This window comes from Plecotus auritus (genome assembly GCF_963455305.1).
Source record: "Plecotus auritus genome assembly, chromosome: 4".
In the NCBI taxonomy this organism is placed as follows: Eukaryota; Metazoa; Chordata; class Mammalia; order Chiroptera; family Vespertilionidae; genus Plecotus; species Plecotus auritus.
Window position 1 is genome coordinate 96,610,008 of NC_137775.1, and position 25,365 is coordinate 96,635,372.

Consider the following 25,365-nt stretch of genomic DNA (forward strand, 5'->3'; position numbering starts at 1 on the left):
GGTCTTACTTTTAATATGTGTTAGTTAATACTCACAGGGGTCCCTTTGCAGATCACCAGAGTTCTCTGTGCATCTCTCTCCTCTATGATGCTCTGCCCTGTGAACTCTAGAACCTTTGGTCTCCCCTGACTCTCAGCTCCTCTTTTGAACTCAGGACTCTTCCTGGATTCCTCCTCCCTGCACTGCAGCCTGAAAATTCTTAGAAGGCAGTAATCTGGAGTAATCATAGATTTCACTTCCTTTGTTTTCTGTACCAGTCCATCATTGACTGGTTTCTAGTAATTTTCAAATATTTTGTGCATTTTATTTTTTCTCAGGTAGGAAAGTAAATCTGGTTCCTGTGACTCCATCTTGGATGGACTCGGAAGTGTATATTAGCCCTGACTGGTTTGGGTCAGTGGATAGAGCGTCAGCCTGTGGACTGACGGGTCCCAGGTTCGATTCTGGTCAAGGGCATGTACCTTGGTTGCAGGCACATCCCTAGTAGGGAGTGTGCAGGAGGCAGCTGATCGATGTTTCTTTCACTTCGATGTTTCTAACTATCTCTCTCCCTTCCTCTCTGTAAAAAATCAATTAAAAATATTTTTAAAAAAGAAGTGTATATTGAATTTTTATTGGTAGCAAAACAAAGAACCCAGTTCAAGGTGGGAACAGAAAAAAGGAAAAATATAAACTAACAAGTTTATAATAAATTAATTTATATCTTAAGGTATAAGTGATTGACAGCAGGAACACTTTATAGACTATAACTATGTTCTACACTAGCCATGTTTTATACCTTCCTGAAATTACTTAAAATATGTTTCACAAATACTGATATCATGCAAACCAGGGTTTGGGGATTACATCCTAAATGAGATAAACACAGTTCAGTATACTTTTGGCAGGTCTTTTTATTTTTTTTGGACCATATATGTTAGAAGCCTTCAGGTGACTGAAAACTCAAAAAAAAAAAAAAGAAAGTACAGCACATTGAAATATGAATGAGGATGCTTGATTTTAGCCCAATTAGGGAAGTTAGGGGCTTTGTATCTCAGAAGGTATTATAAATATTCTGGAGTAGACAACCTTTACTGCAGTGCAGTAAATCAATAAAAAGCACAAGATAAATAAAAAGTACAAGATGTTGATTCACAGTATTTCCTTAATCAACCCTGATTTTCTTTTTACAGGGGGATTTGTTTTCTTAACTTCAGATATTTCCTTCTCAAAGAGGGGAGAATTATGATATTCTGTTTTTGAGAGCTAAGGTGAATAAAAGACACTATAAAGGGATCGTGAGAGGAAGTCTGCAGAAGTCAGGATTGCAGTAGTCACAAATGACTTTAATATGGAGATGAGGCTTGATATGTCCTGAAAGATGAGTCTGACTTAATATGTGACTAAGAGACAAGACAATATTCTACAAAGTATTCATGACATATCAAAACATCATAGCTACTAGGGTTCACTAGGCTGCTATTTTTTTAAATGGCTGTATTGAGGTATAATTGACAAAATTGTAGGAGGCATTGCTTTCTTTTTAATGAAAGAAATGAGATACTAATAGTCGTACCCAGATAAATGATAAAACTTCTCTTCCATTTTCCCTCATTTTGTCCTTCCTCCATATTTATGTTTTAAGTTGCATTCAAATGGATATATATGCATTTTTAAAAAGCCAAGTGTATGTCAACAAACATTGTGGGGAAATCAACTTCTGGTATTGTTGCAACCTGCATGGTGGGGTTCAGGATCTGAAGGAGGGGCTGATGCACAAATGAAAATGCTATACAAGAAATAGGAATTTAGAAGGCATTGGGGGCCAGGGGGTATCTCTTTCGTGAAGAGCACACTGACCTCTGGCTGGTCTGCTTTTATTTACTTGAATACACATTTGCCCTTTAGCAATGCATACAGGCATATCAAAGTTAAAGTTTGGTAAACAGTAAAAGGATTATCAGTTTAGGGAATTGCCTTGAGCCACCACTATCTCAACACTTGGTGTTTAGTGTCAGCCCTGCTAATGCCCAAGGTTCACTGGCCTTCCGAGTTCCTTTTGGTGCACTAACAGTATTGGCAAGGGGTGGCTTCCCGCATGGTATGACAGCCTGAGGAGCTCCCTGGATCTGCTTCCCAGTGAAACTGGTGAAAATTATCAAAACATGCACACACAAATCCTCTGGAAATGGTCCCAAGATCACACAGTAACTGAAGAAACATCTATTCAAGAAAATCAATGAAGATTTGGTAAGAAAAGTGAGATTCTTTGGCATTTGAACCAAGACCACTTTCTCCCTTCCTTCTTCCTGCTCAACCGGCAGAAACTCTACTCCCAACTGGTGCAGCCAAGAACACAGGCTCTCTTTCCTGATCCCCAGTCAGGGTTTTCTTCCCAGGAGGAGCAGGACACTGGCATTTCTGACTCTAGCTTCACGCGCCTGTTGCTGAAGCTAAAAGGTGGGGCTCCCCTTGTTGTCTAGCCCCCACTCGAGGGAGAAAGGCACTATGTTGGATGTGGCACTGCTAGGAGTACTGGGGCCCTAATAGCCCTTGTCCCAGTTTGTAAGGTGGTGGTTCCAATGTCAGGGGAGGCAATCCAAGAAGACCCTAGCCACTGTCTTTTCTCCCTCACGAGCATTCACATTCTAAAGCAGGAGTGTCACTAAGGCAGAAGCAGACAATTGTCCCTACCCACAGTTCCGGAGCCCTGGCCCAGAGATTTGGCTGGGGCATGGGAGAAGTAGGCCATAAAACAGATAGTTGGATTTCTCTTCCCAAAGGAACTGGCTTCATTTACAACAGAGCATGGAGAAGATCAAGCCTAAGGGCACTCTAAAAAAATAGTGAAGGTTGTGACAGAAGGCAATTGGGAGGAGATTTGTAATCCAATGAAAATACAGGCTAAACTGTAGGCCAGCTCATTTTTAGGAGAGTACGGGAAAGAAAACCACTGGTAGAAGATCTCCTGGGAGCAGAACAAATATCAAACACTGACTTTATTTTCTTATAGTCCTCACCGGAGGAGGATATATATATATAATTATTATTGATTTTAGAGAGAAAGGAAGGGAGAGGGAGAGAATAATTGATCAGTTGCCTCCCACATGCGCCCCAATGGGGATTGAACCAGCAACCTAGGTTTGATTTCCTGACCAGGAATCAAACTCACAACCTTCTGGTGTATGGGGGGACGCTCCAACCAACTAAGCCATCTGACCAGGACCAAACACTGAATTTTGAAACTATTCCTTCAAAGGAGCTCAAAATTTATTGGATTAGTTTGTGGAGCAATGTGTGCCCAAGGACATTATTAAAAACAATAGAGCAATCAGCCAACAATTATAGGCCTTAACAGCTGAGGTTCTGCCCAAAACCACTGTCATCCTAGGGCAGGGGTGGGCAAACTTTTTGACTCCAGGGCCACAATGGGTTCTTAAACTGGACCAGAGGGCCGGAACAAAAGCATGGATGGAGTGTTTGTGTGAACTAATATAAATTCAAAGTAAAGGAGCGGAGGGGAGAGCAAGAGAACCGGATAGAACAGCCGGATCCGGCCCGCGGGCCGTAGTTTGCCCACGGCTGTCTAGGGTGTGGGCATACCCAAACTGCACCTTCCTGAGAAGCAATATCAGAGATTTCATACCCTGTGGTGTGAGGTCGGAGAGGGGAGAGATTTAAATATATTTTTATTGATTTCAGAGAGGAAGGGAGAGGGAGAGAGATAGAAACATCAATGATGAGAATCATTGATCAGCTGCTTCTTGCATGCCCCCTACTGGGAACCAAGCCCACAACCCAAGAATGTGCCCTGACCGGGAATCGAACCATTACCTTCTGATTCATAGGTCAATGCTCAACCACTGAGCCACACCAGCCAGGCATGGAGAGGTTTAATTTACTAAAAGAATACAGCCATTTACTAAAAAAGTAAATAAGCAAATAGCAATAATAAACCTGGTGGATGGTTGGGATGTCTCAGTACCCAGAGCTGCTACAGTATATTCTCTAAAATGCCCAGTTCCCAACAACAATAAAATATTACAAGACATGCAAAGAAACAGCAAAGTAAGTATGACCCATACACCAGGAAAAAAGCAGGTCACAGAAACTGCCTGTGGGAGTGACAAGATAGCAGCTTTGACAGAAAAAGTCTTAAAGTAGCCATTACAGGAGGAGAACCAAGATGGCAGCGTAGGTAAACACCAGTACTCGCCGTTTCCCACAACCACATCAAAATTACAACTAAAATACAGAACAACCATCATTCAGAACCCCCTGAAAGCTAGCTGAATAGAAGTCCTCAATGAGAGAAGTAAAGAAGAAAATGCATTGAGACCGGGAGGAGGGGCGAAGGTGCAGAATGGGCTGGTCCAACACCCACGTGTGGCACTTTTAAGCAGGAGGGATATCTTGGTTGTGGAGGCCTCCTGTGAGGAGCAAGGAGTCCCAGCCCCACACCAGACTCCCAGCCCAGGGTTCCAGAACTCGGAATAGAAGTCCCCATAACTTCGGGCTTTAAAAACCAGTGGGATGTGGCTGAGTGATATGAAGACTGCTGGAATCCCAGGTGTCCCGCTTAAAGAGCCCCTTCAGGAACTTACACGGACTCGCTTCCTCTGAGCTCCAGCACTGGGGCAATGGCTCAGGGGGATCCAGGTATATATGGGGCGAGGGGGAGGGGGGAAGACTGGATTATCTGGCACTGGAGCAAGAACTCGGGGCTGGCTTTCTCCCAGACAGGGATGCTCACAGGTTCATTATTTCTATGCTGAGACCTTCCCTGTTGCAGAGCTGACTGGCAGCCATATCTGAGCTTCCATCAGCCTGGCTCACACTGTTTATTCCACCCTGGTGATTCCCTGAGACCCCATTCAATCCAATTTGCAGCACCACCCAAGCTGTTTGCAACAGCTTTTCCATATGAATGTCCTATCCTAGCTCAGGTTTCAGACTTTCATAAAATCTCTCAAACAAGCAGCAGCTGGTGTCAGCATGCCCCATATCTATAAAAAAGAGGCCCAAGATAGCTTGGCCTTGCCCAGGGAACTTCCAAGCCCAACACAGTAGCAACTACCTGCAGATCATTCTGTAGCTCCTTCTGGGTGGCCCCAGGAAGTGGCTGACTTTGCACCCCCCAGGAGGCCCCAGAGCCAGTGCACCTGGTGGCAGCTTTAGACCATACCAGATTACAATCTACATATCTATAAGCAACACACCCAAGGGGCAAACTCAGTAAGCACTAAAGCTCCACTGAAGCAAGTCATGCTCCATAGGGTGTCTCCTGCACAGCAGCTCTTCCACTGTAGTTGCAGCTGGTCCTAACAGTCAATTGCCCTAGAGCAGCTGTGGGCAAACTATGGCCCGCGGGCCGGATCCGGCCCGTTCAGCTGTTCTATCTGGCCCGCGGAGCCGAAAGAGCGGAGGGTTCTCTTGCTCTCCCCTCCGCTCCTTTACTTTGAATTTATATTAGTTCACACAAACACTCCATCCATGCTTTTGTTCCGGCCCTCCGGTCCAGTTTAAGAACCCATTGTGGCCCTCGAGTCAAAAAGTTTGCCCACCCCTGGCCTAGAGGTATATTCTTCCCAGTGACACTACAACTACAACAAGACTGTGCACACAGCCCACACAAGGGCACACCTACAGGGCCCAGCCCAGGTGACTGGGGAGACCCCATAGGGCCCCACAGGACACCTACTGCTCAAGGCCACTCTACCAATTCCAGGAGACATAGCAACTCTACCTAACACATAGACATAAACACAGGGAAGCAACCAAAATGCAGAGACAAAGAAACATGTCACAAATGAAAGAACAGAAGAGATCTCAAAAAAAAAAAAGAACTGAAATAGAAGTGAGCAAACTACTAGATACAGAGTTCAAAACAATGGTTATAAGGTTGATCAAGGATCTTAATGAGAGCATCAAGGGACTTAGTGAGACTTTCAAGGATCTTAGTGAGAATTTCAAAGATAAGAAAAAGGACCAATCAGAGATTAAGTATGCACTAACTGAAATAAAGAATAATTTACAGGGACTCAACAGTAGAGTAGAGGGTTCCGAGAATCCAATCAACAATTTGGAATATGAGGAAGCAAAAAATACCCAATCAGAAGAGCAAAAAGGAAAAAGAATCCAAAAATATGAAGATAGTGTATGGAGCCTCTGGGACAACTTCAAATGTACCAACATTTGCATGATGGTGATGCCAGAAGGATAAGAGAGAGGGCAAAATATTGAAAATCTATTGGAAGAAATAATGACAGAAAACTTCTGTTACCTAATGAAAGAAATAGACTTAAAAGCCCAGGAAGCACAAAGAGTCCCAAACAAGAGGAACCCAAAGAGGCCCACACCAGACACATCATAATTAAAATGCCAAGGGCTAAAGACAAAGAGAGAATCTTAAAATCAGTTAGGGAGAAGAAGAAGAAGAGGAGGAGGAGGAGGAGGAGGAGGAGGAAGAAATAAAAAAAAGAACAATAAAATGGCAATAAATACATATCTATTAACAATTGAATCTAAAACTTAAACAAATAAGCAATCTAATAAACAAAATAAACTGATGAATAAAATAGAACCAGAGGCATGGAAACATGGAACAGACTGACAAATCTCAGAGGGAAGCGGGAGGGGCGGGGGGAGGGGGGAAGATTAACCAAAGAACTTATATGCATTACCTATGGACACAGACAATAAGGTGGTGAATGCTTGGAGTGGAGCAGGAACTGGGCCGGGGGGCGGGAGGGGTGGGCGGAGAAGGGGGACATCTGTAATATTCTCAACAATAAAGATTTAAAAATAATTGCATAACTAAAATGTAAAAAATTAAAAATAAAATAGCCATTACAGCCCTGAACAGTTTGGCTCACTGCTTAGAATGTCAGCCCATGGACAAAGGGTGGTGGATTGGATTCTTGGTTAAGGGCATGTATCTCGGTTGCAGGTTCCCTAACCCCAGTTGGGACACAACCAATCGATATGTCTCTCTCACATTGATTTTTTTTTTCTCTCTCTCTCTTCCCTTCCACTCTCTCTGGAAAGCAATGGAAAAATATCCTCAGGTGAGGATTAAAAAATAATAATAATAAAATAAAATAGCCATTACAAATATGTTTAAAGAACTAAAGGAGCCCAGCCATTGGTTGAGTGTCAACTTATGAAACCAGGAGGTTACAGTTCGATTCCCGGTCAGGGCACATGTCTGGGTTGTGGGCTCAGCCCCCAGTGAGGGGCATGCAGGAGGCAGCCAATTAATGATCCTCTCTCATCATTGATGTTTCTATCTCTCTCTTTCTCTCTGAAATCAATTAAAAAATATTTTAAAAAATATAAAAGTAAGGAATTAAAGGAAACTATGATTTTTTAAAAAGTCAAGAAAAAACGTAATGGCAATGCCACATCAAGTAGAGAATATCAAGGGGTACAAGTTCTATAAAAAGAACCAAGTGGAAATTCTTTAGTTGAAAAGTAGAATAACTGAAATGCAGAATGTACTAGAGAAGCTCAACAGTATATTTAAACTGGCAGAAGAAAGAATTAGTAAACTTGAAGGTAGATGACAGAGATTATGCAATCTAAAGAACAGAGAATAAAGATGAAGCAAAATAAGCAGAGCCTCAGAGAAATGTGGGACATTATTAAGCAAACCAACCAAAATATGTATAATGTTAGTATTGGAAGGAGAAGAAAGAAAGGAACAGAAAAAAATATTTGAAGAAATAATGGCTTAAAACTTCCCAAATTTATTGAAAAACTTTAACCTACACCCAGTAAGCTCAACAAACTCCACTGGGATAAATGCAAAGGCTCCACAAACAACCCTGCATAGTAAAGGCGCTCAGGTCAAAGTGGAAGAAAAATGAATGTTGAAAGCAGCAAGAGAAAAAGGACTCATCACTTATGAGGGAATCCCAATAAGATTAACAACTGATTTCTCAGCAAAAACAATGGAAGCCAGATGGCAGGATAACCTATTTAAAGTGTTTCAGCTCTGGTCGGGTGGCTCATTTGGCTAGAATGCTGAACGCCATTCTGATAGCCAAGGTTGTAGCTTTGATACCCAGTCAGAGCACATACAAGAATCAACCAATGAATGCACAAATACGTGGAACAACAAATTGATGTCTCTCTCTCTCTCTCTCTCTCTCTCTCTCTCTTTCTCTCTCTCTCTCTCTCTTCCCCCCCTCTCTCCCCCCTCCCCTGTCTCTCTCTCTCTCTAAAATCAGTAAATAAAATTCAAAAAATATATTTTAAAAAAATAAAGTTCTTTCAAAAACTCATTATTGCCCTGGCTGGTGTTGCTCAATAGTTAGAGTATCAGCCCGTGCACCAAACAGTCACAAGTTTGATTCCCTGTCAAGGGCATGTACCTGGATTGCAGGTTTGATCTCCAGCCCTGGTCAGGGCACCTATGGGAAGCAACCAATCTATCTCTATCTCTATCTCTATATCTATCTCTATCTCTATCTATCTCTATCTCTATCTCTATCTCTATCTCTATCTCTATCTCTATCTCTATCTCTATCTCTATCTCTATCTCTATCTCTATCTCTATCTCTATCTCTATCTCTATCTCATCTCTTCCTTCCTAAAAATCAATGGAAACAAATATCCTCCAGTGAGGATTGACAAAATGAAACAACCACATTGTTAACCAAGAGTCCTATATCCACCAAATGCTCAGATTCTGTCTGAGTTGGCAGAGGTGACTTCATAGTAGACGTGCCTATTTAGATGTCCCTGAGGAGCTCAGACCTAGCATTTCCAAAGCTGTCCTCCTCCTCCTCTCCCCCACCTGCATCCTAAGTGCTCCTGCCACCCGGCTCCCTACCTCAGTGAAGGGGCCACCCTCCACCCAGGTGTTCATTCCAGACTCCCTTTCCCACAGCTCCGGTTCCCAAATGCAAAGTCACTCCCCACAACATCCCTCTATTAACTTGCTTCTCAACTGTTCTGCCTGCCTCCACTCTTGCCCCTTTTCTGACCCATGGTCTTAGCAAGAAATACTTTTCTAAAGTGCAAATCAGATCCTATCTCTCATATACACACACTCTCAAGACCCTTCCAGGTCTCCCCAGTGCCTTCCAGAGAAACCTCCACAGAGCAGGTGGCAGGAAAGACCCCTTCCTTTCTCTGTCCTCTGTCCATGCAAGCAGCCTACCCCTCTGCTCAAGCCACACCAAACTTGCTGTTTCCAAAATGGCTTTTTCCTGTTTCTGGGCCTACCTGGATGTAGTCCACTTTGCTGGGGTGCCGTTCCTGCCTTTCTGCCCAGTTCTTACCCACATTCTTTAAGCTCACTGGTTGCCTCCTCCAGAAAAGCCTTCCTGGCTCTCACTCGGAATTAGATCTTGTTACATCTCAGGACATGGGCCGCCTCCTCCACAGCATTTCCCAGGTTGCATTGTAAGTTTGCTTTTTAACATTTTATTTCTCTGTCTAGCTTCCTCGCTAGAATGTTCACCTGTGTATCTCCAGTACCAAGCACAGAGCCTGGCACAGAGCAGATGCTTGATGAGTGAATGTTGAGTGGATGTAGAGGAGCCCAACAGGACAGAAGAGAAGTGAGGTGGTTATTAAAGTGGTGACTCAGGAGGGAGGCAACAGGGTCAAAACCAAGGCTAGAGCAGCAGGGATGAGAAAACAATGGGGTTGATAAAGACATTGCCTTGAAATCTGCAACCCAGGCTTAAACCACAGTAATGTGCCTGTGTGGTTTGGGGCCCTATCTGGGCTGGTGCAGGAGAGCACCCCGAGGGTAGTGGCTGCTCTGGAAGCTGCTCTGTGGGCAGGGATGGGGTGCGGTTTGGCTGTTGGGGACAGGGAAGAATCAGTGCAGCTATGGGCTGGGGGGCACATGGTCTCTCCCACCCCACGGGGACCCTTCAGGGCCTGCGGTGCAGCAAGCGGTTCGTGCATCCTGGACTACACTTTGGAGTCACACAGGGTAGAAGGATAATGGGGACACAGTGTGAGCATATTTGGGATGAACCTTGAAAATATTATGCAAAGTGAAATAAGCCAAATACAAAAGGACAAAGACCGTGTGAGTCCACTATGAGGTACTTGGCATAGTAAATTCATGGAAACAGAAAATGAAAAGATGGTTAATGGGTGGAGGGAGCGGCAGTGGGAGTCCATGTTTGATGAGGACCAAGTTTTTCTTGGGAAACATGAAAGGGTGGTGGCAATGGTTGCACAACAGTGTGAATGTACTGAATGCCATTGAATTGCACACACAGAAAGGGTGAGATGGTAAAATTTGTTATGTATATTTCAGCACACTAAAAAAATTGCTGCTAACCAAAAAAAGAAAATTTGAAATTGATGGAGTGAGTGAGAAGGCTGGAGGGAAGTTTATGGTGGCCTGTCTTTGCTCGACAGGACTGAGCAGGAGGCCCGTTCCGGTCGCCTCAGAAAGAGGCCAAACCATCAGACACGCTCAGCCCAGGGACTGCACGCAGCCCCCTCACGTGTAACCGTTCCCCTTCCCTCTCCCCTCACAGTGGCGGCTCACCAGTTGGGAGTGAAGAGGAGGGAGCTTTGCTCTGGAATTCTCTGAAGGTGATCTGGGCTGGGAGGGACGTTGCACTGGGCCAGCCTACCCCAGCTTTGGGTCCTCCCTAATCAATGTGCCCTCAGCTGGTCTGCTGGGGCTCTGGGCCTCTCCCAAAGGCTGGAGCGGCCTCTAGAGTTCAGGTTCAGCCTAGGTTGCAGCTGGAGGTCTTCCTGCTGGGCCTTCACCTCTATGACCCTGGGCTGAGAAAATAGTAAGCCAGACCCTTAAACCTTCCCCCATTCCACTCACTGCTGGCTCAACCCTGCCTTGGAACAAATCTAGGTCAGATGCAGAGAGCACAGCAAGGGAATTCCATTCCGAGGGCCGGTAGGAGAGGGAGGCATCTGGGGGAGGGTCGAGAATGATTTTGGGCCCTCAAGGAGCCATGCGTCTCTGACCTCAGAGAAGCAAATATCCCAGAGAGGAGCCAGAAGGGACTTGATCATTATGGCAGATACAGGAGCTGGCGAGCAGGGCTGGGAGCTCCCTGGGGAGTATGCCAGGCCAGCGATGCCCGCTTTCCCGCTGATGGTCACCTACAGCTGGTAGGTCAGAGCAAGGACCACACCCCGGCCCCTCCCGCCATGGCCCGGCTACATCCCATCACTACCCTGAGCACCACATTTCCCCAGCGGTTCAGGGAGCTTATTTAGGGCTGGCTCTGCCATATTGTCACGTATCTCCATGATTTCTTTTCCCTGCAGGAGAGGCTCTGGTAAAACAAGTACAAAATGAATGACAAGACGTTCTCTCTTTTGGTGGGCATCTTCTCCATCCTCAGCACCATTCAGTTCCTCATCTTTGACTTGAACGAGCTCACGTTCATTGGCTACGAGGACAGGTTTAGCGTCTACACGAACGGGTCTGTGATAGCCACTTGGGTCTTGACCAACAAAAAGAACATCAGCATCAGCCTCTCCACCATCACCATCTTAGTCAGCGCCTTCCTCCTCTACTCCATCCACCTGAACTTCTACCAGGGGCTGCTGTGCTATGCCTTATGGATCGTCTCCTATGAGCTCACCAGCTTCTCCATGGTCCTTCTCCTCAACGGAATCATCAAAGAGCAGTTCAAGGAGCTGGGTTACGTGCACTTGGTCTTCCAAATCTCCCGCATGCTCCTGCACTTCTTCTGCCTGCCCTTTATTATCAAGCATACCTACATCCTTTATAGGGACCCCAAGACTTTCAGCAAGATAAGCCGCCGCAGGCTCTCCTCCATCACTACACTCGACTCGTGGTCACACGTCGCGCCGGGAATGATGTACCGCAAGTTAAACTGAACGGTGCCAGGGAGAGAGGGCCAGTGCTCCCCAACAACGGAGTCCCCGTCCCTGCCTGCATCCTGTTTGTCTTTTTCGGGTTCTTGAGTTTTACGCATTTAAGATTGATTCTTGGGGGAGGGAGGGTGGTACAGACCAATGACTGTGCATGTGTTTGCTACTTGTTTTAGCATTAAATTACATCCTGCCTTTGTGCCTGCTTAGTGCATGCCGCCGCCTCTCATGGTCCGCTCCTCTCTGCGTGTCCTCGCTTTCCAGTGTCTCTCTGTGGATTGCCCACCGAGGCCTGGTTCCGCCGAGTCCTCTGAGAGCAGCGCTGTCCGCCGGAACTTGCCGCGCCGATAGAAATGTTCCGCCTCCGTGCTGTCGGCTAGCTGCATGTGGCTGCTGAGCACTTGGATTGTGGCGTTACAGCCTAGGATTTTGAACATTTTGTTTCATTTCGATTTCAGTGGCCACATTTGCTGGCTCGCAGCTACCGCCTTGGAGAGCATAGTAACACGGAGCTTCGCGTTGCTCCTTCCTGTAGCCATGGAAAAACCCCTTTCCAGCGCCAGCATCCGCTTCCCTCCAACTTTTCAGAAAACAGTTCCTCATGGTGGCTCACAGCATAGCAGGAAGCCCCCTTTTCAGAAAGCTCCAGAATTCCTCACGTTAAGCACCACTGACATTCTGTCTCCTAAAGGGCTGTCCTATGCATTGTAGGATGTTCTGCCCATGAGATGCCACTAGATCCCCCCACCTTTGTGACAACCAAAAATACCTCACTGCCAGATGCCCCCTAGTTGAGAACTGTTATTTTAAAGCATTGGAAGCTGGGGTGTCACTTCTGTTAACTAACAAAAAGCATCCTTTACTGAGAGCTCTCCTTACATTCACCACCTTGTGTAGTTTTAACCCTAATGTTTCCAGGTTATGGTTGATGAAACTGAGAACCAAGACGCTTAAATGATGTGATCAAGGTTACATAGAAGCAAAATCAAGATTTGAATCTAGATCCTCTGACTTCATACACGAATGTCCTACTTGGTTCCCTTAAGCATTCTTACTTTTACCAAGATTTAAAAGGGGCTACCTCCCTTTAGGATATTTCCTTTTCCTTCAAAAAATATTGGGAGTGGAGTCAAGGGACACTGATTTAACCACACGCCCCTGAACCATGAGCCAAAGGATAGTAGCCCACTTTCACTGAGTGCTGGGTGCTGTTCTAACACTTCACTCAATTCCTCCCATCGCCTGTGAGAGTTGGAGTCAGGCCAGTTCCCCAAATGACCACCAGATGGCAGTCAGCAGTAAGCTTTTGCTTGGTGCTGTTTGTGGGGTGGCCAGATCCTCCAGCCAGGGGATGGCTGATTTGGGATTTAGGGAGCCTCAAGCTGAGGACTGAAGACTAATAGTATGGGTTCCACACTAGTTTCACAAGCTGTGCCTTGACTGATTGTAACTTGCTGGTCCCAGCCGGGGAGGTGGTGGGAGATTGGGAAACAGGAGACCTGTGTAGAGACGAGGCAGAGGGAGAGCAGAACTACGAGTTGCCTGATGCAGAAAAACTGAAGACTCAGAAACAAGGCAGGTGCCCCTTCACACCAACACTTCTCCAAAGTTGTTTGCATCTGCCTCCACTTCCTGGCCTCCCATTCTGTCTAGAACCCCTTCCCTCCACTCACACTGCTCTTGTAAGGTGACCTCCACCTGCCCAATCCCAGGTTCAGTTCTCGGCCTTCTCTTGCGGGACCTCTCGGTGGCTGTTGTCCGCGGATCCTTCCCTGTTTTGCAAACACTTTCCTCTCTTGACCTATGGAGACCAGGGCTGCCTTCGTGCTCCCTCCCCTTCGCGGGCTCCTCCTCATCTCCCTGACCTCCAAACATGGTAGTGCTCCAAGTTCAGTCCCTGGTCCCCTTCTCTCCTCTGTCTCCGTCACTTCCAGCTCTTGCCCAGGCCCACTGTGAGAAGCCCCAGGTGGCATCTGCAGCCTGGACCTCTCCCCTGAACTGTGCACTTGATCCAATTGTTTCCTTGCTGAAGCGGCACCTCTAACACGATTTCCAACGATCCCTGCACACTCATCACCTCCCCTGGAATGTGGCTGGACCCCAAAAAACCTACCAGCTTCATCTTCACTGAAGATTCAGATCCACCACCTCCCACTACCTCCGCTGCCACCACCCAAGCCCAGGCCATCACCATCTTCCACCGAGGCTACTGCAGCAGCAGTGTGCTAGCTGGTCTCCCCAGGCCACCCTTGTTCTCTCTACAACAGTTCTCCACCAACAGCCGCAGGGACCCTGCTGAAAACCCTCAGTCAGATCATGTCTCCTCTACTGTGTTACCATGTCCTGCCAGGGCTCTCCACCGCACTCGGAGTAATAGCCCTGAGTATTTACCATGGCGTGCTAAGTGATCCAGTTCCCTGTCATCCCTCCAATCTACTTTCTAGCTATTCTGTCCTCTCTCCCTCTGCTCCAGCCACACTGACCTCCTTGCAGTTCCTCTTACACACCCAGCACACTCCAGCCTCAGGGCCTTTGCACATGCTGTTCATTTAGCCTGGCATGTACTTACTCTGGGTGACCACTGGCTTCCTCTGTTGCCACTTTCAGAGGCCTGCTCAAAAGTCATCAGAGAGGCCTTCCCACCAACCTATGCAGCCCTTGCCACCTCATTCTTCTCTAGGCCACTTACCCTGCTTTACTTTTTCATAACAGGGACTATCACCTGGCTTATTCCCCATTACCCCCAGAAATATAAGCACCATATTTCTCTTTTTAGTTTTTATATATTGATTTTAGAGAGAGAGGGGAAGGGAGAGACAAACATCGCTTTGTTGTTCCACGTATTGATGCATTCACTGGTTGCTTCTTGTATGTGCCCTGGCCAGGGATGGAACCCACAACCTTGGTGTATGGGGACAACGCTCTAACCAACTGAGCTCCCGGCCAGGGAGCACCATATTTCTTCATTGCTGCTTCCCCAGCACCTGGAACAACACCCAGCACATAGCAGGTGCTCACAAATATTTGTGGAATGAATGAACACAGACCCTTAGCAGAATTGAACAAATAGTGGTTACAGTGGGAGGCAAATTCCTGCTGCTCTTTAGCCTTCCCTTCCTGCTCCCTTCTCCTCTCCCTCATTTCTGGAGCCTCCCGGGGGGGGTGGGGGGGAAACACCCCGGGGGCCTGATTTCAGCTTTCTTGTCCCTACATTCCATTCCTTCCCAGTCCTTCTCCCTGGCATCAGCTGCTGACACTCAGAACACCTCACCTCCCAGCCCCACCTACCCAAGCCTAAAACAAGCCTTTAGGAGAGCGCAGGTACGCTGGGAAGGGCATCTCTGAGGGCAGCCACAGCGCTGTGGAGCCCCAGCTCTCAGCCTCCCTCGCCTCGCTAGGTTTGCAGGCCCTGAGCTAGGAAGTGTGGAATACCGTGGAGAGCAAGACACAGCCACATTCCCAGGGTGCCCAGCCTACTGAGGCGCTGGGTCACTCAGGCCGTTTTTACCCAGCGTGCTGGGTGCTGGGGCCGCAGAACAAGTCTCCACTCTTGGAGGTGGAGTCAGGGAAGTCTCCTGGAGGAGGACACTGAAGGATGGGTCCTAGGAGAGAATGGGATTTAGCCCTGATAAGGGAGGGAGGATGGAAAGGTGGGAGCTTGAGAAGGTGCCCATTCCCCTGGGATAGCCATGCTGCAAGCTCTCAGCTGTCATTTCCACCTCAGGGTGAAGGAAGGGGTTCAGTTCAGGGGACAATGCTGTCAAGAGAAAGCAAGCAGGCACGAACTTTCCCAGAGAGAAGAGGGTCCCCTTTTCCCACGGCTTTGTCAGGATGCACCTCACTGCTACCACCCGGAACTCCGGGCCTCCTGGCAGCATGTCCCGCGGAGGACACTTCATTCTGTGTGGACCTCTCCCATTGGTTTCAAAACAAATGTTTGTCTGTTTTATTTCATTTTTCCTGCTTCCTTCCCCAGAACTCCCCCATCCGTCGATTGCTACTATTCCAGCCTCTGAAGCCCTCTTTTTTTCTTGCTTTGGTCTGGTCTGACGATTGGTCTGTACATATGGGCTGAGGCCTTGCTCTTTTTTCCCGATTTGCCCACCCAAAAAGAGGTTGCCAGAGAGCCTGTGGCTGGGCCAGGCTGCGGTGGCGGCAACAGGCCGACTCCCGATCGGCCAGACAGCCTTCACGTGGCAGCTGCTTGTGAAACCTCCTCGGCTTCCTTCCCCTTGCCTCTTCTGTCTCCTCACCAGCTGCCAGTAAACAGAAACTTGTTGAAATGCTTAAATGTCTTTTCCATAAGTAGGTTATGATTGTCTTCCCTGGGAAAGAGGCTTTGCAAATGCCATCTGACTATTCATTTTGTTTCTTAAACAAGGGCTTGATGTGTGAGTGTGTGTGCACTTGACTGTGGGTGTTTATCTGTGTTTGTGTATATTGATATTTCTTTTTGTGTACATTGTGTTTGTGTGTTTTTGTGTATGTGTGTGCTTGCATGTTTGTGTACATGTAAAAGGCTGAGTTAAACAATTATTTGATGATTATCAGAAATAACTTATACATTAAAGATATAAAAAGGTCAACATTTTTTTTTTCCAAATCTCCTTTTGCTTCCTACCAAGGCTGCCTTTTCCTTTCCGAAATAGATTCCCTGAGGGGCAACACAGGAGTGCGTCTTATAAAAGGGGATGTTTGGTGCTTCTCTCGCCCCAGCAGCGTGACACTGACAAGATGTATTTTATGAATGAACTGGAGAATGGGACTTGAGGCCCTCTTCCTTTTCAGACAGAGAATTAGGGGGATAGAGGATGCCTTTCAGAGGGATTGGGAGGAAGTACTTGTAAGAAGTGCCCAGGCGCCCTAGCTGGTTTGGCTCAGTGGCTAGAGCATCGGCCTGCAGATCAAAAGGTCCTGGGTTTGATTCTGGTCAAGGGCACATGCCCAGGTTGTGGGCTTGGTTCCCAATGGGGAGTTTGCAGGAGGCAGCTGATCGATGATTCTCTCTCATCATTGATGTTTCTATCTCTCTCTCTCTCATTCCCTTCCACTCTGAAATCAATTAGAGGGGAAAAAAAGTGCCCAGTCAACTAGAGATCCTATCAATTCTGCAGACAGACACTTGGCAGCTCCTTCTGAAAGTTTCTCAGCTCCTGCATCTTCCTCTGCCAGGCTGAGCCTCTGCCAGCACCCTGACCTCAGCCCACCCACCGGCCCACCTCCAATCCAAGGATCTCGTGTTTTCTGGCCGTATTGAGATGATTTTATTTAGCATGTGATTATGTTTATACAATAATCATCTTCCTTTCCCTCCTCTGACATCCTGAAACACGCCTACGCTTCCTAAACATGTGCATTCATGCCTTCTTTCCTATATTTATTTATCAAAATGCATGGCTTGTCAACTATTTGCTGGTTAGTATGCTAATAAGTGAGGCAAAAATAAAAACCAGGATGTGGTCTGGCTGGAGGGGGTCAGTGGTTGAGCATTGACCTATGAACCAGGAGGTCACGGTTCGATTCCTGGTCAGGGCATGTGCCTGGGTTGCGGGCTCGATCCCCAGTAGGGGCCATGTAGAAGGCAGCCAATCAATGATTCTCTCTCATCATTGAGGTTTCTATCTCTCTCTCTCCCTTTCTTTCTGAAATCAATAAAAATATATTTAAAAAATTAAAAATTAAAAAAAGGATGTGGTCTTGGCCTTGAATCAAGAAGGGGGTTTGTGAGGGAGTAATTGCAATGTTATATAATAAATGAAGTAACAGAAGTAAGTCCCAAGTGTGGTGTTATCTCTATTTCTCACTGGTTCGTTCAACAAATGTTTACTGAGCACATGCTATACATCAGGCCCTGTTCTAGATGTTGGAGCTACAGGGGTGAAGAAAACAGATATAGTTCCTGCTCTCATGAAACTTATATTCTACACAGGGCAGACAAGTAATAAGCAGGTGAACATCTAAGTATATATCATAACTTCAGCTACTGAGAGGTGCAAAAAGAAAAGGAAACAAGGTGGTACAATATAGTTTTAGCTCAGATAGTGAGACTTAGCCACTCCTAATCATTCCGGCTTCTTGTGATGGACTGTTTCAGGAGCAGGCCCAAGACCCAGGCCTCTAGGAGGCCTTGAGATGAGGAATATCTCTCCGGGGAGGTGATGCTTAACAGAACGGGGAGATCTGAGGGAAGGGCATTCCAAGCAGTGGGAACAAGTTTGTTGTGTTCAAAGAGCAGTCAGAAAGCCAGTGACTGGAGCACGGGGTGAGTGAGGGCATGGGGTGGGTCTAGCATCTCTTACAACCCCCCTATGTATCTACCTCTGTGTCAGAGTGGAAAGCTAAAACCAAATGTGCCAGCTGTGGTCCTGAGAGGCTGGGTGTAGGTGTGAATCTGGGACAGCAGAAGTGAGGCAGAGGCCATCTTCCTGCACTGGCTGCAGCTGGCCAACAAGGTCATGGTTTCCCAATCCCTGGGTGGCTGTGTGGTGTTTTCTGGGAATCAACAATTCCAAAGGTGAGCCCCTGGTCCCCAGCTTCCTGAGGGGGCAGTGGCAGCAGCTCTCCTGGCAGGCAAGGTCAATGGCATTATGCAGGAGTCATTCTTAGAGACCCGCACCAATCCCTTAGATTCAGTCCTGTTCTGCCTCAAATACCAGGGGTGGCCTCTGGTTTCCTGTAGCTGGTCTTCAAAGATATGGGGTTTGGGACACCCAGCTCTCATGTTTTGGAGACCCCACCGTTAAACAGAGAGGCAGCCATCTAATCCTACCTCTCTTTCCCAGGGCTGAGTCAACTTCCTATTCATAACAAAACATCTCCCCTCCCACCCTAGCTGGTTTGGCTCAGTGGATTGAGCGTCAGCCTGTGGACTGAAGGGTCCTGGGTTCGATTCCAGTCTAGGGCACATGCCCAGGTTGTGGGCTCGATCCCCAAGAGGGGGCGTGCAGGAGGCAACCGGTCAATGATTCTCTCTCATCATTGATGTTTCTATCTCTCCCTTCCTCTCTGAAATCAATAAAAATATTTAAAAACAACAACAACAAACATCTCCCCTTGCTACCTCAGGTAGTTCTAACGTGATGAAGGATGTGTTGACAGCCTTGATAAGCAAGTCTACATGTTTCTTTGTCTGCCATGCTGGTGAATTACTCAGAGAATTTGAGTCGATATGGCAGGTGTGGTTCCTTCTGGCTGTCTTTCCCTGCGTCTGGTTACACTTGGCTAGGCGTTCATTGACCTGCTCTTTATTACAATTCCCACAGGCTAGCCAGATATGGAAACGATACTAGAGTGACTTGCCAATTAAGTCAACACATATGGAGCACTACAATGAGCAAGGCCTGTACAAAACGCACTGAGGGAGATGTAAAACTTCCCTCCAGTGCTAACAGTCTAGTGGAGATATATAGATAGACCCTAATAACTAATGCTGATGGAGTGTTTACTAGGTATTGCTCCAAATGAATGAACTAATTCTCTATGAAATAAAGTGTATTGTTTTCCCTACTTTACAGATGAGGAAGGTGAGGCCAGGGAAAGTTGAATCACTTTTCTAGTCATACATGAAGTGGCAGTGCCGGTATTTGAACCCAGGCAGCCTGGCTCCAGGGCCCCTCAGCTAATCGGTTAATCACAACCAGGCAGTGTGTGAGGCACAAGGAAAGCATTAGGAGAGTAAAGCAGAGGTAGAAGTGACTCCGGCTAAGGGGATCGGGTCAGCTTCCCCTCCTCCGAAAGAAGTTGTCTATATGGTCAACTCAGAAAATGAGCATTGGACCTGGACTTTGTGCTGGGCCTTGACAAAGGGCCTGGTGATCTAAGATGAGTGAGACCTGCTGTCCTGCCCCTGAGGGGCTCACAGAGTAGGTGGGGAAGCTGATCGCTAAGAACATTAATTGGGGCCTGAGGTAATAAGGAGTGGATCAACTCTACAGGTGACTTAGACAAAGGGAAGGCCTATTAGATGAGGGAACACACAAGTTGGGCTTTGAACAATGAAAATGATTTGCCAGACCAATAGTTTGGGTATGGGGGCGGGGAGGGTGTTGTGCAGAAGGCATTCCAGGCGGAGAGAACAGCAAGTTGCGGGGGGCAACGCCATGGTGTGTCCAGGAAGGGGGAGCTCAGAGGGGTCCTGCAGTGCAGGGGCAACAGCCACCAGGAGGCTGACTCCACCCGGCTGTGCGGAGGACGAGTTTGCCCTTTGCTCAGGGAAAGTGTTTTCAACAGGAGGTTTGTCATCCATCCGAGTATGATGAAGTCAGTTTAGTAGGTCAAGACCAATACTTAAAAAATGAACAAGAAATTGAATGGAATAGACTAAAAGAGAGAAAGCCAATGCTTTTGTGTAAAGAGTAAGTACAATTTTGTGCAAATGTTTCAGTTTTATATATTGTGGCAGATGCTGCAAGTTTTCCATCAACCCATTCTCCTCCGTTCACTTTAATAGTGAGGCCCCCAAGTGCTGGCACCTGGCTGCTCAGCTGGAGACTACGTTCTCCTGCCTCTCTGCAGGCGGGTGTGGCTACGTGGCTGAGCTCTGGCCAACGGAGTCTGAGCAGACGTGGTGTGTGCCACTGCTGGGTGTGCTCCTGAGAGGAATGGCATGCTCTCCTTTGTGTCTTCCCCTCCCCCTTCCCCTGGCTGGATACAGACATGATGGCAGGAGTTGGAGCAGTCACCTTGGGCTCGGACAGGGAAGCTGTTATCGATGGTGTTCGAGCTTTGAAAAGCACTCGCTCAGACTCCAAAAGAGAAGGCAAGTTATGTGAAAGAGAAGTTAATTTCTGTTTTATTTAAGACACACTTACATTTTTATTACATTATCTCAGACCTATCCCTACTACACACAATGTATGTGTATATGTATATATGTGTATGTGTTCATATATATGTTTATACACACAACCATACCAGTTTATTCTGTAAATTATATTTATTACTGTAGATTGTGGTTAAAAAAAAATATAGAAACTGCCTGCCCTTCAAAGATATTTAAAGCAAGTGAGTGATAGTATGAGATTTGTACTCCCAAGCCGAAAGGAATGTAAGGATCACTTAGTCTTAGCCCAATGAGTCTTCTTATGGATGGGAAACAGACTCATAGAGGTTAGGTAACTGATTCAAGGTCCTGAGGCTCAGTGGCCAGAGCTGGTCCTTGATCTCTGAGCCCAAGCCCAGGCTGTTCAGTGCCACCAGTTGACAAAGATTCATTTATCTTGTTCTCTCTTTCAATCCCCCAACACAGTGGTCGGCAAACTGAGGCTCGTGAGCCGCGGTTTGCCACTCTGTTGACTAATGAGTTTGCCGACCACTGCCCCAACACTTTTCAGCACCACATTGTTCCCTACATTTTTAATTAGTTCAATTAAATTCAGCAAATATACTTTGTAACCTACTACATACTAGGCTGTAAAGACATAAGAGCGACCTTCATAAAAAGCTCCTTACCTGATATCACGAAGGACACTGAAGTAAGCATAGAGCTGTGCTCATGCCTGGGTCCGCAGACACGTATGTCCAAGCTCCGGCCTGAGAGGCTGCGGAGGCAGTGACTTCCCGGAGCAATGAGCACACCCGGGGCCTGGTTTGCTTTTTAAGCACCATCCCTCAATCAAAGGCCCCGGTGCTTTGGAGAAGTGGTTGAATCCTGGCTGGAGGGGAAAGACAGGATGAGTCTGGCCCATCTTGCCATGGCAGCAAGTAGGAAGATACTCAGGAAAAGATGGGAGCTCCTTAAAGACACAGGAACCAACCTGAAGGCGCTCCCAATGGCCAAAGCTGAAACGGCATAGGCAACAATAGTACTGGATTTTATAACCCATAGAATAAAATTAATATCCTTGAGTCCATTCTGATATAAATAAATAATTGCATAAAAAGTTACTTCCTTAACTGTCTAGATGACTAGAAACATGAAGATTTCAAAATTGAGTACCAGGGTCCTGGCCGGTGTGGCTCAGTTGGTGGAGCATCGTCCTGTGCACCAAAAAGTCACCAGTTCAATTCTCCGTCAGGTTGTGGGTTTGATCCCCCGTCTTGGCGTGTGCAGGAGGCAGCTGATCTATGTTTCTCTCTCACATTTCCCTCTTCCTCTGTCTCTAATGTCATTAAGCGCGTGTCCTTGGGTGAGGATTAAAAGGGGGGAAAACGAGATAGAGCCCACTCTTTAAAAAAAATACATTGAGTAGCAGCTGGGTAGGCTTGAATAATCACACTATCTTTTTTAAAAAAATTTTTTTTTTTGAGAGAGAAACATCGACGTGAGAAACATCCATGGGCTGCCCACCCACGCACCCCGGCTAGGGATTGAGCCTGCAACCTGGAGTAGAACCAGTGACTTCGGTGCACCAGACGACACTCAACCAACTGAGCCACACCACCAGGGCCTGGATAATCACACTTTGTGGTGACTGGAACAAAGCCCACTGGCAGTCTTGTCACCCTCTACATCTATAAAGTGGGGGATAAGATCATCTGCCTCGCCTAGCTCAGGATTCTCCAAAGAAATAAAAGTATATGAGAGAAACATTACAAAAACCATCAAACAAACAAACAAAAAAAAAAACCTCAATCACTACGGACAATTATCTTCATTGTTTATGAACTCTGTATTTGTGAATTTGCCTTCTCACTGAAGTTTATTTGTGACCCCAAAGTCAATACTCACAGTGCTTTCCTGGTCATTGCAGACATGGGCAAAGCACCAAAAGTGTGAGTCACCTGAAGCGCACAACTTGCCCATGTGCAGGTGGAACATGGTGGGACGGAGCGACGCTTCCGCTGCCTTCTGGTTGCAGCTTTCATACACTAAACAAGTGTCCTTTCTGTGTCGTTTTTTCCATGTTTGTGCTTTTTGTTGGTGACGTTGCTGTTTAAAACTGCTCCCAGCCCAGTCAGCATGGCTCAGTGGTTGAGCGTCAACCTGTGAACCAGGAGGTCACAGTTCGATTCCTGATCAGGGCACATGCCCCTGGTTCAGACTCGATCCCCGGTGGGGGGTGTGCAGGAAGCAGCCGATCAATGATTCTCTCTCATCATTGATGTTTCTCTCTCTCTCTCTCTCCCTTTCCCTTCCTCTCTGAAATCAATAAAAATAAAAAAATGAAAAATAAAATAACTAACTAAATAAATAAATACATAAAACTGCCCCCAAATGAAGCGCTGAAGTGCTGCCTAGTGCTCCTAGCCAGGGAGGCAGTGACATGCCCTTCAGAGACAACACACCTGATAGGTCAGCTTCCCTGGGGCCCGAGGTGTAAGGCTATTGGCCAGGAGTTCCATATGAGTAGGTCAACAATACAATAACCTCCTAGTTTTGTACAGTATATTTCCTTATACTGTAAGTGAGAGGCCATAGGAACTTAATCCTTGTTTATATCCATCAGCCTGTGGTAAAATTGGTTTCTTTATATCATTTCACTTAAAATCACAGAATCTATCAACCACATTAAGTGAAGACTTACTGCATATACACTGAGTGGCCAGATTATTATGATCTCTGAATGCATAATAATCTGGCCACTCAGTGTATATCCTATATAATAAAAGGCTAATATGCAAATTGCCCCTCGACCAGGAGTTCGACCAGCAGGCAGGCCGGCCAACTGCCCATGTCCCCTCCCCCTGGCCAGGCTGGCCGGACCCCACCCATGCACGAATTCATGCACCAGACCTCTAACATATATATATATATATATATATATATATATATATATATATATATGTATGTATATGTATATATGTGTGTGTGTGTATATATATATATATTTTTTTTCTTTAAACACATCTTATATATATACACGGAGTGGCCAGATTATTATGCATTCAGAGATCATAATAATCTGGCCACTCAGTGTATATGACATAAGATGTGTTTAAAGAGAAACACACATAAACGGTTTGTGACCAGAGGCTTGCACAGACCGGACCCTGTCTCTCCCCCATAGCAGTGACTCGGTATTCACTAATTCAGTGCTCACAGCAACTTTATAGAAATTACTGTAACGAGCATTGACTATATGTAGTAGCACTTTGCATGTGCATGGCCCACCCTATTATTTCTTTGAGATAGTCTCAGATGGGACTTACAGTATCCTAGAGAACAGGTTTTGTCTTAGGCTCCTACCCGTCACTCAGTGGAGAAGAAGCCGCTGGCACGTCTGCTATGTTCTTGCTCTGACAGGTGTCAGACTCACTGGGCACTTTGTAGTCACATTATTTTCAAGGAGGACAATCATTTTTCCTGATTACTATACTCATCCTTGTCAGTTTCAGAGAGAAAGGCTGAGGTGTCAGACATTTGAATTTTTTTTTTCCACAAATGTCCTGAAACTTTTTATTATAAAAAATTTCAAACATAAGTCCTGGCCAGGTAGTTCAGTTGGTTAGAGTGTTGTCCCAATATGCCAAGGTTGGGGGTTCAGTCCCTGGTCAGGGCACATACAAGAAGCAATCAATGAATTAATAAAAAAGTGGGACAACAAATATCTCTCTCTCTCTCTCTCTCTCTCTCAGATTAATAAATAAAAATGAAAATTTTCAAACATATAGAAAAGTTGAAAAAAAATAGTAAAATGAATACCCATCAACTCTTGAAGACTTGTCCCGGGAGAGCGATCAGATTCATGTTGAGGTAGAGAGTTGGAGCTAGGACCAAGCGAGGGACGAGCAGAAAACTAACTTCAGCTTGGAGCCAGGATGTGGCAGAGCCGAACCCTGTGGCAGGTAGGAGGGAGATCTAGACAACAACTCAGGTTGTCTGTGAGCCACAGCCCACTGCCTTGGCTGAGGTCTCACGCGGCTGCATAGTATTTCAGCCACTCCGTGTTACCCCAGCCTTTGCGTGTGGATCTGAGAGCCCAACCTCCACTGGCAACGAGGTTCTCTGGGAAGAGGTGTTGAATTTCAAACACATGATAAACAAACTTTTGAAATATGACCCCTTAGACTCTAAGGCTTAGAGGCTGGAGAATTGTCTCTTCTTCATTGTACTTGTTCTTAAACTCCTTGAGGCATCCCCGCTGTCCTCCTGGTGCTACTGTTCTGGGAGTTGGGGACTGAGTCTGCGTTTCCCTTATTAAGGAACGACTTTCTAAACTTCAGGTTCCCACAGAGGTTTGACTGGACAGGAAGGAAGAAGACCTGAGATCCGGCCCCCTCCACATCAGATGCTCCCAGCCCAGCTTCATGATTTTGTCTGAAGGAAATGCCGAGGGTGGTAGATAGAAACCCTGCCCACTAACAACCCGCGTGACACCTTCAGCCAACAGTCTCTTAGGCCTCCAGTCGCTATTTGTTAGTACAAAGCAGGCAACTTATTATTATTGGTGGTTGGTTACCCTTAACATTTTATTATGTATCCTCTCGTCTGTTCTCTAGGTGTTCCACATGCCTTAATCTCCCCTTTTCATGAGATTATAAACCTTGACCTCACACCTCAAATATTCATCTTTTAGGGCTTGCACAAAGCCAAGGGCAGTGACAGTGTGGTGTGTAAAGAAAGACCCGAAACTTGGAGATAACTTAGTCAGAATTCTTCTCTGC

At 46.4% G+C, this 25,365-nt stretch overlaps 1 protein-coding gene across 2 annotated transcripts in view; it reads left to right on the forward strand.

Moving 5' to 3' along the window:
• Nucleotides 1-12,044, forward strand: part of TMEM217B (transmembrane protein 217B) — a 65,387-nt gene extending 53,343 nt beyond the window's left edge. Inside the window, exons 2-3 of one of the 2 annotated variants that reach the window (XM_080666481.1) lie at nt 10,491-10,548; nt 11,248-12,044. In XM_080666481.1, coding sequence (XP_080522607.1) covers nt 11,275-11,826 — 552 coding nt within the window. In that variant the 5' untranslated portion in view covers nt 10,491-10,548; nt 11,248-11,274 and the 3' untranslated portion in view covers nt 11,827-12,044. Of the gene's footprint in view, nt 1-10,368; nt 10,549-11,247 lie in introns of those variants that run through there. The other variant, XM_080666482.1, reaches the window with a different exon arrangement.
• Nucleotides 12,045-25,365: the final 13,321 nt, after the last annotated feature.